The 17,442-nt window shown below is 33.6% G+C and overlaps 1 protein-coding gene across 2 annotated transcripts in view; it reads right to left on the minus strand.

The window, feature by feature from the left end:
- Nucleotides 1-17,442, minus strand: part of GRID2 (glutamate ionotropic receptor delta type subunit 2) — a 1,388,009-nt gene that overhangs the window by 275,185 nt on the left and 1,095,382 nt on the right. For both annotated transcript variants that reach the window (XM_061191720.1, XM_061191719.1), the window contains one exon: nt 13,724-14,036. In XM_061191720.1, the coding sequence (XP_061047703.1) occupies nt 13,724-14,036 (313 nt within the window). The remainder of the gene's footprint in view (nt 1-13,723; nt 14,037-17,442) is intronic.

Consider the following 17,442-nt stretch of genomic DNA (forward strand, 5'->3'; position numbering starts at 1 on the left):
TGTGTTTGTGCTACTAAAGCAAGCTTTAGTGCTTATCTTTTTTAATGAATTATTCAGGTCATCAAATATAATTTCTAACTTGCTTAACCTAATTCAAGTCAGCATTTGTAGAACGTCAACTGGGTCAATATTAGCTCAGAAGAAAAAATTAAAAATCAATGAACATCAGGGTGAACATTTTAATTTTTACTCTTTAACCTAAACCATTTCCTGTATTTTGAGGATTTAATATTAAAGAAGCACTTTAAAATATTTAATTTTTCAGAATTGTCACTAATCTATACAACTATTTACAACAACAATAAAAGGACCAGTTGCACTATTTCTTGGTGTCAACAGAAGATTTGACCTTGTTTTTCCTATAGCTTAAGGATTAAGTATAGCCCCACTGGATGAACTGCACATCATTTTCAAAAGAAGGTTTTCTGGAGGATAATGCTGAGTGTACAGATTCCTACTGTGACTGAGACTAGTGTCTATTTAATCTTATACTCCAGATGGCCTTTTGTGACCAAATCGCTGTGGATTTAAAAATCAAGAAAATTTTAAATCAAAGAACTGGCCTTGACAAGGAAAACTGGGAGTAGAATGTTACTGATTTTTTTTTTTCTGTGAGAGAAGCCAAAGAATCTGGTGCTATTATGAATGTTAGTAGATTTCAACATCGTTTTGGATAAAGGGAAGTATATATAAATTTCAAATGAAGAAAAGTAATAAGAAAGATCTTCAATTCTTTTACACGAAGCATATTCTATAGAGAACCTTATTTCTGGTGATTTAGGAACAGGGGACTTATTTAATCTTACTCTGAAAGAAAGACATTATATTATTAGTAGTTTGGTTTGTTATAGGAAAGAATTGCACTGGGGAAGATTACTTAGAAGAACATGGTCTTCTTCAGGAGCTATCACCACAAATAAAGCTGGAAATGTACCTCTTGTACTTTTTGATTAACTGTTAATATGTTGTCTGAAATGAATAACCATACTTGCTTGATTTGCAGAGTAGAAAACAGTGTGGCTAGGTCTTGGAGTTAATGCTTTTTAAAGGTACAATGGATTGGATATATTTTGTAACCAACATATATCTACCTAAATAGATATACATCTTACACCTACAAAATATAATCATGAGCTGATTTAGGTACAAATCTACAATTTTTCTGAAACAATGACTAGATCCCCAAATATGGATTTGAACACAGAACAGATACAGAATAGTTTTCCAATTAACGCCCTCTAAAACAACCACTCCCGTGCTCCAGTGACTCTCCAATACTCTCAAAGTAGAAGCCCAAGTACACAAAGCCTGATGTCATCTGAATCAATGGCCCTCTCTGACTTCGCCTCCTCCTAAGCTATTCTTCCGGCCCCTTGGAGCAGGCCCTTTGCATTTGTGGTTCCCTATACCTGACCACCCTTCCCCCAGATACTGAGGTAGCATAATCCTTCTCATCCTCCAGGTCTTTGCTTCAATATCAAATTCTCAAAGAGGCTTACTTCAACGAGCCCATTGAAAATTGCAGCCCTTCCACATATACTTCAATTTCCTCTCACTCTAAGTTACTTTCCTATAGTATTTGAGTTCTGATATACTATGTAATTTATTTATTTATTTATCATACCTATTGTTTGTTACCTGGCTCCCTTCACTACAATATAAGTTCCACGAAGGCTTGAATCTTTTTATCAGAAGGTAGTCCCAGGAGTTTGAACGGTGCCTGTCATGTTGTAGACATTCAATAAATGTTGAATAAATGAATGATCTCAAATTTGGAGCACAAATACTTAGTTTTAGGGTACATAAAACATGTTTAGTCTGAAAGGTAATGTTTTTCTCAATTTATAAAAGTGTTTGTAAAAGTTACTCGGTTGACTGAACAGGTATACATCACAGAGGAATTCAGACATATGTAATCTGGCTCTCATATATTTAATAAGATGTCTAATGAAAAAATGCATTTTCTAATAAAAATGATGTAATATGATTCTAAATAAAACTTCTGTTTGTTTTCTCAGCAGAATAAACTGGTCTTCTGGAAAAGTAACAAAGATGTTTCACTTATTGCAATATTTGTTATGACAATGAATGCACGACAAACTTAACACTTCCTTTGTTCAAGACAGCATTGAATAAAGGAAGTTTATTCCTAATGTAAAAGTTGTAGCCAGTAGTGCAGTTAATTAAGAGAAAATGTCAATAGAACTTAACATTGTCACAGGATAATGGTTCCTGCTGCTAGATATATGTCAAGAGACAGATAAATAAGATGGAGTGATTTATTAAGCAGTGCCACACTCCAGGCAATGCATTTCTAGAAGATTATAGCACTCCTTGGGTGGTGATGTAAGGCAGAGGACTGAAAACTAAGTGGCTTTAACTCTTTGGATAGTACAACAATAGTACAGAAATGTGGTGATTACACACAGTCCCTGCTGATACAGCAAAATTACTTTTATATTTAGAAAAAAAGAAGAGATTATCATGATATTATAGAGGATCTAAGTTAAAACAGAATCCCATCAACAATCTTTCATGAATTTGCAGATAACTTAATTATGTGGAAAAGTCATACTATTCCGAAATTTTAAAGGCCGAAAAAATTAAGATCACATCTATTTAAACTATAGACTTCTTAAAAATTCTATTTCAGGCAATAAATTATTACTGATTCAGGAACTTGGTTATTTTTCTAACCAAAAACTGTATTAAAACAGTTTTTGGAAAAACATCCAAAGGTCTTTTATTCCTTTTCAATAATTTTAATAATATAATCCAATTTATTTTTAGATTGTTAATATTGATTAAATAATATCACAGAAGGTTTTAATTTAGAATCAACCTTTTGAATACTGGTATGGCAAATTCTTTGCTTCAAATGTAACTCAGAATACTATCATGTGCTTTGATTTTCTCAGATCAAAGTCACAAGTTTCACTGGTTACTGGGAAATTGTTTTCATCTTAAAATTAACCTTATATCTGGTATTATATATTACAATGCTGCAATAATAGAAAATATTAAGAAAATACAGTTAACTATATTATTTATGACTTTCCCATGCATTATATTGCATTTCAAAAGTATTCACAATATAAGTATTACATGTATGTTAACAATAGAAACCATAGTTCAGTGATGTTCTTAAGTTTAAAAGCATTGTATCAGGGAAATAAAAACTTTGGCATAGTATTTAACATAGATTATATCTATATAATAGAAAAGATTGCTTTTAGTTTTATTAATGTATTGAACAGTCAAGTCATTATTGGCATTTTAAACTCATAAAATATTCTAGTTTTTAATAGTGGCATTGTGAGTGTACTAAAATAAAAACTGAAATAAAATCCTCATCACCATAATCATTTTTATCTGGAAAGGGTCCATATGGTTCTAGACTGCCACCAATGGCAGTTTTTGAAGATTGCTTAGTTTAGGAAAATTAGCCTTCTGTATGATGTTTATGCTTAATTATGTGCTATTTTAGCCACAGATCTCAATATGTATTCCAAAAACAAAACACATATATTCACAGGTTTTATAAATTAGTCCCCAAAAGATTATTTAGTCTTTTCGAGCCCCAAAGAGCTGCATATATAAACTGGAAGCATCCTGAATCAAAACTTATAATTCCATTCAATTTGGTTCATTACTTTGTTGCATCTTTGGCCATATTATGCTATAGTTTATTACAAGTACATGCAGTAATGATGTGCTTACATAGGGAAAAATGTTCTTGTAGTTTTTCATGCCTAGTTGAATGACATAAGGTTATTATGAATTTGTTAGTGTATGGTTTTTACTATAAGCATTTCCCTTAGCTGGACTGGCTTTCCTAATACACTTCCTTATGCTTAATTACAATATGCTTCTTTGAAATACTGCTTATTTTCTGTGAGGTAATAATGAGTATATAAAGCACTAAACAATGTGGCTGACTTCATCTCTTGCTATGAATCCAAAAATAGTGAGAAAATAATAATTACAATGTTGAGTGCCTTTTTAATGTCTTGCACACAGTTTTAAGTGTTTTATATCCATGAACTCTTAACTTTTCAAACACCTGATATAGTAGGTAATTATTATTTGGGGAACTAGGGCACCTAGAGACTAAGAAACTTGTCCAGCATCACATAGCTAGTAAATGTATAGATAGTTCAGTTTAAAACTGAACTGCCTCTTAATCAAACACAAAGATATGAAAAGAGTTGTTTAATTAGATATTTGTATTATATAATCATACAATCTTATAACTGAAAGAAAAAATTTAAATAATCTGACACTTTCTTTTATAGATCAGGAAACAAAGATCAAGTGAATTAATGGGCCACTTCATTTTTTCCATTGTCACCAGGCAAAGAAAAATTGGTTCCCAGTCTGTGTCCCTCTCTTTAATAGGTCATGACTCAGTATGAATTTGACCTAATTGTAATGCACCATATAGTGGCCTATCTGTTAACTCTGCATCCGTTGTGACTTGCGCTTTCCTCAGTGTGATTATTATGATCTTATGATGGAGCTGTGTGTTTACTAGTTTGTTTCCCTCATACATTGAAAGCTCCATGAAGACAGATACCACGCTGTCCTATTCACTCTTGTGACTAGATAAATAATTCTTATTTAATATCCAAGAAGATGCTTTCTAGATAATGAAGAATTTTAAATGGTAAAGGCAGAGGAAATACTTTTAGGAAATGTTAAAGCAGAGTTTAAACAATGTATATTATTAACTGCTAGAAAACAACTGAAGCAGACAAACTGCGCATCTGTCCCAAATGGAATGTTAATTTAGAGTCTGAGAGACAGAGCTGTAAATATAAAGAGACTCTATAAAGTTTGGTCACCCACAAATCAGAGAGCAATTTTACATGTCCACAGGGTGGAAGTATGGATTATGCGTTGGTCTTCTGTTACATCTTGATGTCAAAAAAGAACAACTGCCATCAAGAAACGTAGTTTACAAGTAAGAAACACTGATATACATGATGAAATATATGATGCTAATTTTTACTTTATGTATGCATTGGAATTTCTCTGCCTTACAGTTGTGAAAAGTTCAAGTTAAGGTCATGCCACATTTAAGGGTATTTAACAAAAGTATCACAGGACCTTATTGCCCTGTTTTGTAGACTGAAAGAGGAATCCTAAATTTAGCATTATGTGTGTTACAGTTAGCTTACAAGTATGCATCTTAGAGATAGGTTAAGTGGTAAAAGTCTTATTTTTCAAAACATAATTTTGTTTTTAAAAGTTTCGGTAAGTTTTCCATATATTTAGAAATATGACCATCATTATTAAAGTTCTAACTACATATTCTAACTACAGGTGAAGGGGAAAATGGAATCAGGTCAAACAAAAATTGCATTTCCAAATTTACATTCTAAACTGATTGCCCCTACTATCACATGTAGTCCTTTGATCCCAATACTTTAACTTTGATCAATCCTAAATCACCTTTAGAATAAATTTATCTTTGGAGATGTCTGGCCCTATTCTTTTATTTTTCCCTAGCTCACCTGTGTTTGTTTGTTTATTTCCTTTTCAGTTTTACTGAGATATAATCGACATTCAGCACTGTGTAAGTTTAAGTTGTAGAGCGTAATGATTCAACTTATATACATCATGACAAGATTGCCACAATAAGTTTAGGGATTATCTATCATTTTGTATAGATACAAATTTTTAAAAAATTGTCCTTGTGATGAGAACTCTTAGAATTTACTCTCTTAACTTTCACATACAACATTCAGCAGTGTTAATCATATTTATCATGTTGCACATAACAACCCTAGTACTTATTTATAATATAACTAGAAGCTTGTACTTTTTGGCTACCTTCATCCAATTCCTCCTCCCTTCACCCGCTGCCCCATCTCTGGTAACGACAGTCTGATCTCTTTTTCTACGAGTTTGCTTGTTTGGTTTTGAACTATAATTGACCTATAACACTATGTTAGTTGCTGGTACACAGTGATATTTGATATTTCTATACATTTCAAAATGATCACCATGATAAGTCTAGTTACCGTCTATCACCATACAAAACTATTACATTATTAGTGACTACATTCCCCACACTGTACATTTCTGTCCCTAACCTTGTTACTTAAGCTGAGGGGTAGTGTAATACGGTACTGTAAAAACACCAAGTACTATGAAGATGTCAATGCTATTTTAAAGGATTTATGACACCTGCTTTTTTATCATTTAAATTTAGATTTAAAAAAATGTATTTTCTTATAGCATTTTGGGAAAGAAGAGAAACCAACTCAGAAAATCTTAAGATCACCCTTCAATTTTTTAAAATGTTTCTTGAAAGCAACTCTTCTGTTTTATTAAATACTAAAATAATGCTTTTAATTATGGTATGTACTCATAAGTTCAGAAGAGTCAAGAACATGTTGTTCACACCAGTTCTTGTTTTATAAGCTTTTTATGAGCAGAAATCTGATTTGTGTCTCATGTTCCTTAATCACTTTTACCTCTTCAAAAACCTAGTTTAGCATGGAAAGGATTTTCTGGCTCAAATCATAAAGAGTTGGTATTAAAATAAATGAAACCCAGGGGCTATCTCATGTATATAGTTCATGGAATAATTGCTTAGGAGCTCATTACAGTTCACTGGGAAAAACTAGTGGATTCACATCTTAGCATCATGGCATTGTTTTCTGGTCACACAGATTACTCACACCCCACACCTATAATGATGGAGTTTAAACAGTCTTTGAAAGTATGAGAGTTCACCTTTTTCTTTGGTGTTGAAGAATTCTGGTGATAAAAAGAAAGAAAATGAGCAGCTTGTTATGTTTTAAATCAGCATGAGGAAATTCTCAAGTAGATGTGACAGCATTCAGAGTACTTGGCTCTCCCTTCGTTAAGGACTGCCTATAATAATTAGCAACAACAGAGATGTTGTTCTGACCTAAATAAAAATTACAGAGAGCCTTTCTGAGTTAATATCTGTAAGAACAGAATATAGAAAAAAACTTGTCTCTATAGTCCAGTTAACCTGTCACTGGGAATTACTCTCATTTTCTCTGTGTTCATTAGGGTCAGTAAACAGCAAAGCTAGCCAATATAATTTTTGTTATATTCAAATTGAATGTGAAATATCAGATAACATTACAAAGGAATGACTTTAGCTACTGCATTTCAAGGCTTGACTCCTTTGGGGTTTTGTGACTAGGACATTGGCAAATTTCATATATTTGATATCTACACTATTAAAATGGATGTCTTTTTGAGTTATTCTCCTACTCAAAGTTTTAAACAGATGCTTTCTCATCAACAATCTTTTCTGTTGCCTAATTTGATAGAGAAGAATGTCTGACTCTTCTTTTTGTGGAAATGAGAAAGTTGTGATTCTCTGTAACACTGCAATCCATCTGGCAGTGGGAAGAACTCTTTATTTTCTTCCAAAAATTGTCCTGGGATCTCAAAGTCAGCGGGTTGCCTTTGATGTAAACTCTTGTGCAGCAGCCACCAAGTTATCTTCTACCGTTCCTAAAGGTCCTCTTTATTCATCACTAGCAACTGTGGAACTATTTGATCCTTAAGAAAATTACCAAAGGAATTTTCCCTCTTTACTCCTTTCAAAAATTCTGTCTGCTCCTCTCATCAAAAGTGGTTTATTTGGTCCCAATTTGGCTATGGCCCACTTACATGATGTTGAACATTCCTGCAAGGACTGTGTCTTTCTTATGATCATATTCAAAATATCTAGGTTGGGTATGGCATATAGTACATCCAAGGAATATTTATTAAGCCAGTTAATACAGTTATTTCTTGTTTTTCTTTTGTTCTTTGTGTTCCTGGTGCATAGCTGGTATATAGTAAATGCTTGCTGGTAAATAAACATATGTGATAGCCTGAAACATTTTACATGACTATAAATATTTATACTTCATAGAACCAGACCATCTGAGGTAAACTCTGAAATTTCCCTTTGCAAGTAAACAATAAATGAATTACATACAACCACATGTGTGAACAAGTCACAGAGGCCCTTCATGGCCCAGATGATATTAAGAGTCACTGACTATAAACTAAATATCAGAGATCTTCAAAAATCAAGCCCCAGTTTTTTTTTTTTTTAAGTATGTTGATTGCAGAGAGATGTACATAGGCATGGAGATAAGGGAGGATATGAAATGGCAACAAAACTTGCATAAAATTGGTGTCTCATTCATGCGTTAAACTGCCTAATTCACAAGCTCTAATGTTCTAGCCAAACAGATGTACTAAGTTTATCTCTATAATGGACCATACTGATTTTGCACAGTTGGATTCACTAAGCTGTTTTTCTGGAATGCTCTGAAGTTACAGATTTTTTAAAAAAAATCAGGATTAGTAAACAGCTTACATATATTTAACATTTTCCTGCTTTTAGCTGTCCCTGAACTCTTTTTTCAAACATCTATCTGATAATACATGAAATGCCTTTTTATTCCTACTCAATCTAGTCTAGTGGCTCAATAAAGACCGTAATTCTGAAATAATTCAGAAATATTACTGTACTTCTCCTTAAAAGACTATATTTTTTTTGGAAATTATCACTAATTCCAAACTTCATTGCCTGTGCATGGACACTGTCATTGACTGATTCTTTTTTTCATGGGGTTTTTGAGCCTTTTCTTAATTTATTTTTAATCAAAGTGTAAAGATACTCTCGGTACCTTTTAATGAATTCACCTTTTTTTCATTGTTAGCAGGTGGAAGAATAGCAACATTTCAGAGATGAAGTAGTTAATCATATGCAATTCAGCATGATGCATCATTATGAATTCGTATAAACGTATAATCAACCTACAGGCTGTACAACTTATTTAAGGGAGCAGTTGAGACAGAAAAGTGCGTAACATATTTATAACTTTTGATATCTGAAGCTTGTTTACAGACTAGAAAAGCATGTAACCATATGGATAATTTTATTTATCTTTTTCTTTTGGGTGTTCTCCAAAACTTGCTGAAGCTGGGCCACCTGGAGACAGAATTCAGAAAGCCAATCCATAAGCTTGTCAACATTCTCAAAAATAAGGCTTCAACCAATGGGAAACCTTATTTATAAGTTTCTCATCTTAGCTACTTAAGAAAATACACCAGTGGAGACATTCTGGATAACATCCTGTTTGGTTGAAGTGAGTTTAAGGTCATTGGGCAATAGACTGTAATCTAATAAACACAATATTGCAGTTAATTCCATGCTTGATTTAGTTAAGTATTTAGCATTTATTCACTTATTTAGTTGATCAGTATGCACTTATTAAACACCTAATATGTACAAGACACTGAATTAGGCAAAGAGACTATAAAGATAAATAGGACGCTATCTTGTGTTCAAAGGACTCAGGTGGAGACAAAAAAAAAGGCAATTACACTATAGTTGATAAGTACTATGATAAATATATCTTACAGAGCGTAGAAGATGGTCTCTAATCCCAGCAAAGACTTCCTGAAGGAAGTGAGACCAGAATAAGAACTAGAGGACACACAGGAATTTGCCGTATGAAAGCAGAGAGTGGGCGTAGAGATTACGCCATTTGGTAATAAAGGCATTTCACGAACTGAAAAGAGTAGAAGCAAAGGCAGAGAGGCAAGACACAGTCTTGTCTTCTGTTCAAGGGACAAAAGCAGTTTGGAATAACTGGACAATTAAATGTGAGCCATGAGTGGTAGGAGATGAGAATCAAGACTGGTCAAGAGCCAAATGATGGAATATTGTTCATGCTCTAAATAACTTTAAACTGTGGGCACTGGGGAGCCAAGGAAATATTTGAAGAATGGGAATTATGTGGTTAGCTCTCCATGACAGTGATAATTTGGGTATATGTGTAAGTATGTGGAGCATATACTTACAGGAAACAAAATTGAAAAAGAAAGACCTATTATGAGATTCCTGTAGCTCAGATGAGAAATGAGATAGGCCTAATCTAGGTAACAAACTAGGTCTTATCTCTCTAGGTGAGAAGAGATTTCCACTCCTAGAAATAATTATGAAGTAAAATTTGCATGACTTATGGTTGGATATAAGGGATAGAAGGAAGAAAAAATCAAAACTGTTTTCAAAGTTCCTAACCTGTAAGTCTGAGTGGTTGCTAATGCATCAGCTAGAATAGAGAACATGAGAGGCTATAAAGGTTTAAAGTGCAAAAAAATTCAATTATTAGCATGTTGGAATTTGTGTTATCTCTGATATATCCAGAGAGTCTAGTGAGAGTATATAAAACTAAAATTCAAGGATGATATAGATTTGGGAGTCATCTGCATTTTGGTAGTTATTGAAACCATGCACAGAAAAACTAGATGGAATGGGAAGAAGTGAGATAAACATAGAGGTTAGTTACATGTAGCTTTACCACCTTCTATTTCTAGTCAATACTCATATTTATCAACATCCTAGTTATCTATCCTCATTTATTGACAATTTTGGCACACGGCTTATTTTCTTTCTCTCCAATCCAAGCCAAACATCATTACAGATGGTTCATCTAATCCTCAGGATTCTCAGTTGATCAGCTTTGAAGTTCTTCACCAACTCTTCAGGAATCCACATCTACACACCTGTAACTTGTCCTCTACTGTTTCATCTCAAAAATGTTAGGCTCAGGTGTCCCATTTTGTCAATACAAACTTTGAACTATCTCACACTGATATTTCTACAGTTGTTCTTTGGCCTCATCAAGAACTCTACTCTCTCCCACTACTACTCTATTACTTTCCAGTCTTACTCTCTATTACACTCTGATTATTGGTCTTTCTATTTTTTATTGCTCCATGTACCCTAGAATCTACTATTTCAACCACCATCTTGCTAATAATCTAAAATAATCTGCTTTGTTATCCTTTTCTCGTGTGCCTAACTATCCACAGCTGAGACTAATTTGTTTTTTATTTATTGAGTAAACACTTATGTGATACTTATGTAAGTTACTGTATCTAAGAACTTCACATTTTAAAACCATTTTAATTCTCATGACAAAGCCATGAAGTGGCACATCCAGAGTGTTTCCTGCAAGAGAAGCTCACACCATCATACAAGTTTGTGATCCCCAACCTGGACTACAAAATTCTTCTGTTTCACTGACTCTTTCCCCTATTTTGGGGACACACTCTATAGAGAAATCAATCATCACGGTGTGAGAAAGCCAAACTATCCTATGGAGAAAGGCCGTAGAGGAAAACTGAGGTCACCAGCTCTCTGCCAGCATTAACCACCAGACGTGTGAATGAAATGAACAAGCCTTCAGATGAGTTCAGCCTCCAGACTTTGGGCTGTCTAGTTGAGGCTTCAGACATCATTGAGCAGAGACAAGCCATCCACACCATGTCCTGTCTAAACTTGTGACCCACGAAACTGATAGGTTTTAGAGGAATTTATTATGCAGCTCTAGTCACTGGAATACTACCAATAACAAGGTTATTGCTAAATCCAATGAATACCTTTCAAGTATTAATTTTACTTGATTCTTTGAAATGTTTAACATTGTCAACCAATCTTCCATATTCAAATATTGTCTTTACTTGGTATGTATACCACTAGATGGTACACATGGTACTTGCATCTTTCTTGTCACTCCTTATTAGTTATCACTGAAATCTCCTCTACCCATTCCTTTCCTTAGGGCTCTGTCCTAGGCCCTCTCTGAGTCAGTCATCCTCAATCAGGAGTATGCAGTTGAGAACAACTACTCTGTACAATCTTTCACTTCCATGGCTTCAATTATCTCCTACATGCCAATATCTCCTCAATGTATATTTAGCCGAGATGTCTCTTCTGTGCTTCTGACAAATATATCAAACCACTAACAAGCATTACAAATATACCCCTGGATATTTCACAGATACCTCAACTCAAATGTACCAAAATGAATGTATCATCTTCCACATCACACCTGCTCTTCTTGATTTTTTTCCCCAGAAAATGACATCGACAACCAATACACATAATTTCCCAATCCAGAAACCTAGGATAAAATTTCACCTCCTTTTTCTCCTTCAGTACCAATCCCCATACAACTATATAATTTATCAGGTTCTATAGATTCCAATTCATCAGTACCCTTCTCTTGATTCCCAGTGTCATCTTACCTTTGTGCAAGCCACATTAACTCTTTATTTAGTTATTATAATACTCTGATAGTTTGTTTCCCTTTCCACATTGCTCTCTTTCAATTTTCTCCATACTATAATCACAATGTTTCTGATTATAGTAAAAATTTAAACATGCATTTCCCTGTTTAATACCTTTAAATTGCTGATAATTTCCCTGAAGATCAAATTCAAACCCCTGATAATAACAAATATATCTTCAGCCTCATCTTTACCAGCTCCATCCTGCATAGTCTATTCTGATTTCTCTCTCACTTCTTGGTCTTAAATTCTATCCTACCATCTATGTATCCTTTCCCCCATCCCCTTCTTCAATAAGCTCTTTGCATAGTTAATTCTGTCTCTGTTTATACAGTACTAATTCAAAAATCCTTCTTTGCCACATTAAGATATATTCACCCTCCCCACCACTATGATCTCATAACAGTCTCTATCACACGTGGATTTTACATGTTTGCATCCCAGAAGACTTGTAGCTCAATGATGGCAAAGACTCGCTTGCTCCCAACTGTATACTCAGTGCCTAGCAAAGTTCTACTTAAATAAATAGCATGGATTAAATATCTACTAGATTAGTGATTAATGAATGGACCAAAAATATCTGCGATAAAGACACACAGATACAGAAAGGTAACGGGAAAAAGCATGCTTACAGAGGTTTACAGGATAGACTTTAAGTGAGAAAGTAGAGATGAAAAGTCTAGACAAACCTTATGATTAGTTAAATGAGAATAGAAAGAATGAAATTTAATGGAAGATCCAACAGCAAGTGCATATAAAATGTAAGATGTTATTGAGAGTTGTAAATATTAAGGCAAAAGCATCATGTGTCTCCATTGTGACACCTATGTCTTCTCTTCAATACATATGACAAGTTTGCAAGAAACTATCAATCCCCTAAGTATTTTATTATTTCATTTTCTAAGATGGCAGTAGTCTCAAATAAGGGGCTCAATAAATATTGTTCTATTCTGAAGCAATAAGAGTCAAGTAATTACCTAGATAAGTTTAAAGAATAGGCAGATTGAATATTGAATAACACAACAAAGACATTCTTTAGAATATAATGAAATTATAAATTAATTGGTAAAGATTATATATTAAAGTGAAAGATAAAGCATAAATTTCTTATCAGAATCTTAGTCTTTTCACTGCCAATGAATATTTTTAATACATGAAACAATGTCTCTCAACAAACAGCAAGTTTTAACATCTCTTATACACATAAATAATTAAGCAATATCTGCTCTGGTAGTAAGTATTTTCATAAATCTCAGTAAGTATTTATATGAGAAATAGAAAGGCTATTTCTCAGAATCGGAGCTTGGGAAGGAAAATCTCCTCTTGAGTTTCTTGTGAACCTTACCTCTGACATTCATCTTTGGCTTTGTTGATAAAACTGAACTTACATCAAAAGATACTGTACCATTTTTTGCTGAAAATCTGCTGTTTGAGATCCACTAGGAAAGAGCAGGAAATGTTCTTTTCTTAGCATTGCTGTAAAGACCTTTAGAACACTTATTGATGTCAAGACACAGAACGTTCTTAACTGAATTCATGGCATATGAAACATCACATTCCTTTTTTGTACTGAAATATATTTTTTTTTCCTTACCTTGCTGCACAAAGGATCCATACACAAACCACATGGAGTTGTAGAGAGTGGTAGAAGTCATTGATCCCATTTGTAATCTTGGGGGATTAAGCCAATTCAAGAGGTAGACCAGTAGACCGACCAGAAGAACTGTGCCAGCAATGCAAGCCCATAGTGAGAGATCAAATGGTGCAAGACAGGCAAACATATCCACTGTCTTTTCAGCCCTTCGAAGTAGGACTCCCACTGAGTAGTCCATGTAACGTGTTGTAAAGTCCACCACATTCTCACGGTCTGGGGTGATAGTCAAAGCAGAAATCCCTATGTCGGCCCTCTGAGAAATTGAAAGAGACAGGAATACATTAACAGTGTGAAAAACAACTTGATTTGTGGCACTTTAGCTTGCCTTGAGGAAAAAAAATAGTTGCCTCAGGCAACATCTTAAGCCTTTTTATACAAACTGAAAAACACTGCAGAGACTTCTTAGAGAAGATCTATATGTGAATTTTTCATTTCCTATTGCAAATCTTGGCCCACCAGAGTTAGACAAATTACCTTGTTCGTATTATCAGTGCATGTGAAATCAGTGAAGAATATTTCAGACACAGATAATGCCTGAAGGAAATTGTCTTTTTTCCTTGGGTCATTTTATCAAAGCCATCATTAACACAGTAGCAAAGGTAAAACTTATTCTAAAGAATTCTTCCTGAGAAAATGTTCCCAAGATATTCAACATGTTCTTAACATGTAAGTTATTAAAAAAGAAAACTCAATGTGGCATTTCACCCTTGGTTTAGATTTCTCTGTATCAAAATTTATATTATTGGGTTCTAAATATATTAGAGGTTATTAGAGATTTCATAGCACTAAGTTATAACATCATACCCCAGGGGTTTCTACCATAATTTTATTTTTTAAACCTCAGAAACATTTTAATGAACAATTAAAGATTAAGGAAACAGATAATTCTCCTTGGAGCAATAACCATTGTTCTCAGTATGTGTTTCAGATTCTCAGTGTTAGCACTCAAAACCACACAGAGCACATGCTATTTTACTTATATAAGGCACATGGCAGAATTGCAGTGACAGCACATAAGAAATGACTTCACATTTAAATTCTATGATATGAAAACATATTTAAATATCTAAAAGATGCATCTTATTTGAAATAATTGTCTGTGGCTGTGACTAAAGCTGTGGGAAGCTACTTTCAGACAAACACAAACAATAGTAAATTGTTGAACATTTTCATTATTCTTTTTTTTTTTATAGTTTGATGAAAGAATATAGAAACTGGTTTTAATGCCTTTGGAGAAAAAAAAAAAGACATGAAAAGTAACATGCCTAGCGGAATGCTAAACCAATTCCCATACATCTAGTCTCTGAAGTAATAACAGCTGCAAAAATAGTCTAGCTAAAGTTAAGCATTGTGTGTGTGTGTGTGTGTGTGTGTGTGTGTGTGTGTGTATCAGCCCATCAATACAGTGCTAAGTATTTAAATAACTTTTCTCATTTAATCCTTACAATGAGTTATGAATTACATGTTTTCCTCTCCATTTCATAGATGAAGAAACTGAAACTTCAAGAGTTTAAGTAACTCATTCAGTTCTCACAGTTAATAAGTTTAGAAGCCAGATATTAAAGCAATGTTTTCCTTACTCCAAAGCCAGTGCTCATAATCACTTTCCCATACTGCAAGGAATCATTCATTTTCCAAATGACTCATATTGTAAGCAATTAGGATAACTGGTTTTAGGAGAGTTTTTACCTTAAAAGAGTCTGAAATTTTGCTTTTCTTAATTGTACTATTTACACTGCAACAAGGCTATATTAACATAAGAACTATGAGTTTAGGATTATTATGAGTTTAGGATTATAACTGAGAGGTATTAAACTTAATAACTCTATATGGAAATGAATTTTCAGAGAAATAGTTATTGCTTTCAAGCTCATATATTTATTTAGCATAGCTTAGTTACTAGGAATTGGGTCTTTTCAGAAAGAAAATCTAACCTGGATTCTTAGCTCTCTAGTCTGACCTTTTCTGCGCTTCAGTTTATCTATTTGTGAAATGAATATAACTGTCTTTAGTATGACTATTGTGAGCTGACTCATTTATCTCAATCTTAATTGTGAATAAGTAACTCCTCAAGATTCAATTAGGCTCTCAGAAAGTACATTTCTTTTTTCAGGTTATTAAAGTACTGTGGATCAGTAATTTATGAATTGATGCACTAGGGACCCAAAGCATTTTATGACTCAACTAAAGTCAGAAAATTCCACCTAAGGAGAGATTTGCTGACATGTTGATTGAATATTTGTAAATGTTCATAAATATTTTGCTAATAAATAAATGTTTTACATTTAATGGTTATGAATTAGAATAGTCACTATACTGATTTTAATAATAGATATTTATATGTATCGCAAAGTGAATTTCTATAATGTAATAAAGAAAAATATCTAGGGAAGATGTGCTGTTGTTTGTTATTGTTTTCTTTTGGAAGAGTGAACTGATTATTTTGTATGTGCTAAAATATTTATTAAATATAGTAAATGCTTGTCCTAGTTCTATGGAGGACTTCCTCAATTCTGGTCCACTTTCAACACTTGGCTATTCTGTTCTCAAGAAGAAATTGCCAGTCTCCCTGTGGAGAGGATACTAGAATCATATAATGGGCTTTTTCAAACTGCACAAATGCATTTGCATACACACACACATTTTCCTATCTCTGAGATTTGTATACACCTTCCTAAGGAAGTACCTCAATCCAGCCTACACAATCAGTGACATAGCAGACCACCATGCTCGACATGAGTATGTGATAGTCCTTACTTGTATTAGAGAAGCTGTACTGGAGCAGAAAAAAAAAGGCAAGAACCACTGATTCAGAAAGATGGTCCTAAAACTTTTTGAATATGTCTAAGTAACCAGAAATGATCAATCACATGTATCTTTCTTCCTCCCTCCCCCTCTTTCTTTCTTTCTTTCTTTTTCTTTCTTTTCTTTCTTTTCTTTCTTTCTTTCTTTTCTTTCTTTCTTTCTTTTCTTTCTTTCTTTCTTTTCTTTCTCTCCTTCTTTCCTTTCTTTCTTTCTTTCGTCCTGCTTTTCTTTCTTTCTTTCTTTTTCTCTTTCTTTCTTTCTTTCTTTCTTTTTCTTTCTTTTTCTCCCTTTCTCTCTTTCTTTCTCTTTCTCTCTCTTTCTATTATTAGTCTATTTATTTCTGTATGTATGCATGCATGTGTGTATGTGTATGTCAACTCACTTGTTCAGTTTCAACAATGACTTTTCAAACCATTAGCCTCATAAAACATTTAATCTTCTCACTTCCCCTAATTCTCAGAAGATGACATTCACTGCTATTTTATAGAGAACCAGAAGATACTGAATTAAAATTCACACTTATTTCTACTTCTCAACCTATATCCCACATCCAGCTTATTCTATTTAACTTTTATGTGCGACAGAGGAGATGTCTTCCTTTCTAATGCCAACCCTCCATCAGTAAACTTATCAACAAATCCCCTCCATTTCAGATGCTTAAACTCCCATCTCTTAAGTATTCAACATCATCCTACCAATTGTTGATTTCCCATGAAAAGGTTCTTTAACTTTTTCTCATTAAGATAAAAACAAAAAGAGAAAAACCTTTCCTTTTACTCTCTATGACTTCTGACTCCCACTTGTTACCCTTTCTCTCTCACTTTTTCATAGTCAATTTTCTCTAAAGATTCGTC

This window comes from Eubalaena glacialis, chromosome 5 (assembly GCF_028564815.1).
Source record: "Eubalaena glacialis isolate mEubGla1 chromosome 5, mEubGla1.1.hap2.+ XY, whole genome shotgun sequence".
In the NCBI taxonomy this organism is placed as follows: Eukaryota; Metazoa; Chordata; class Mammalia; order Artiodactyla; family Balaenidae; genus Eubalaena; species Eubalaena glacialis.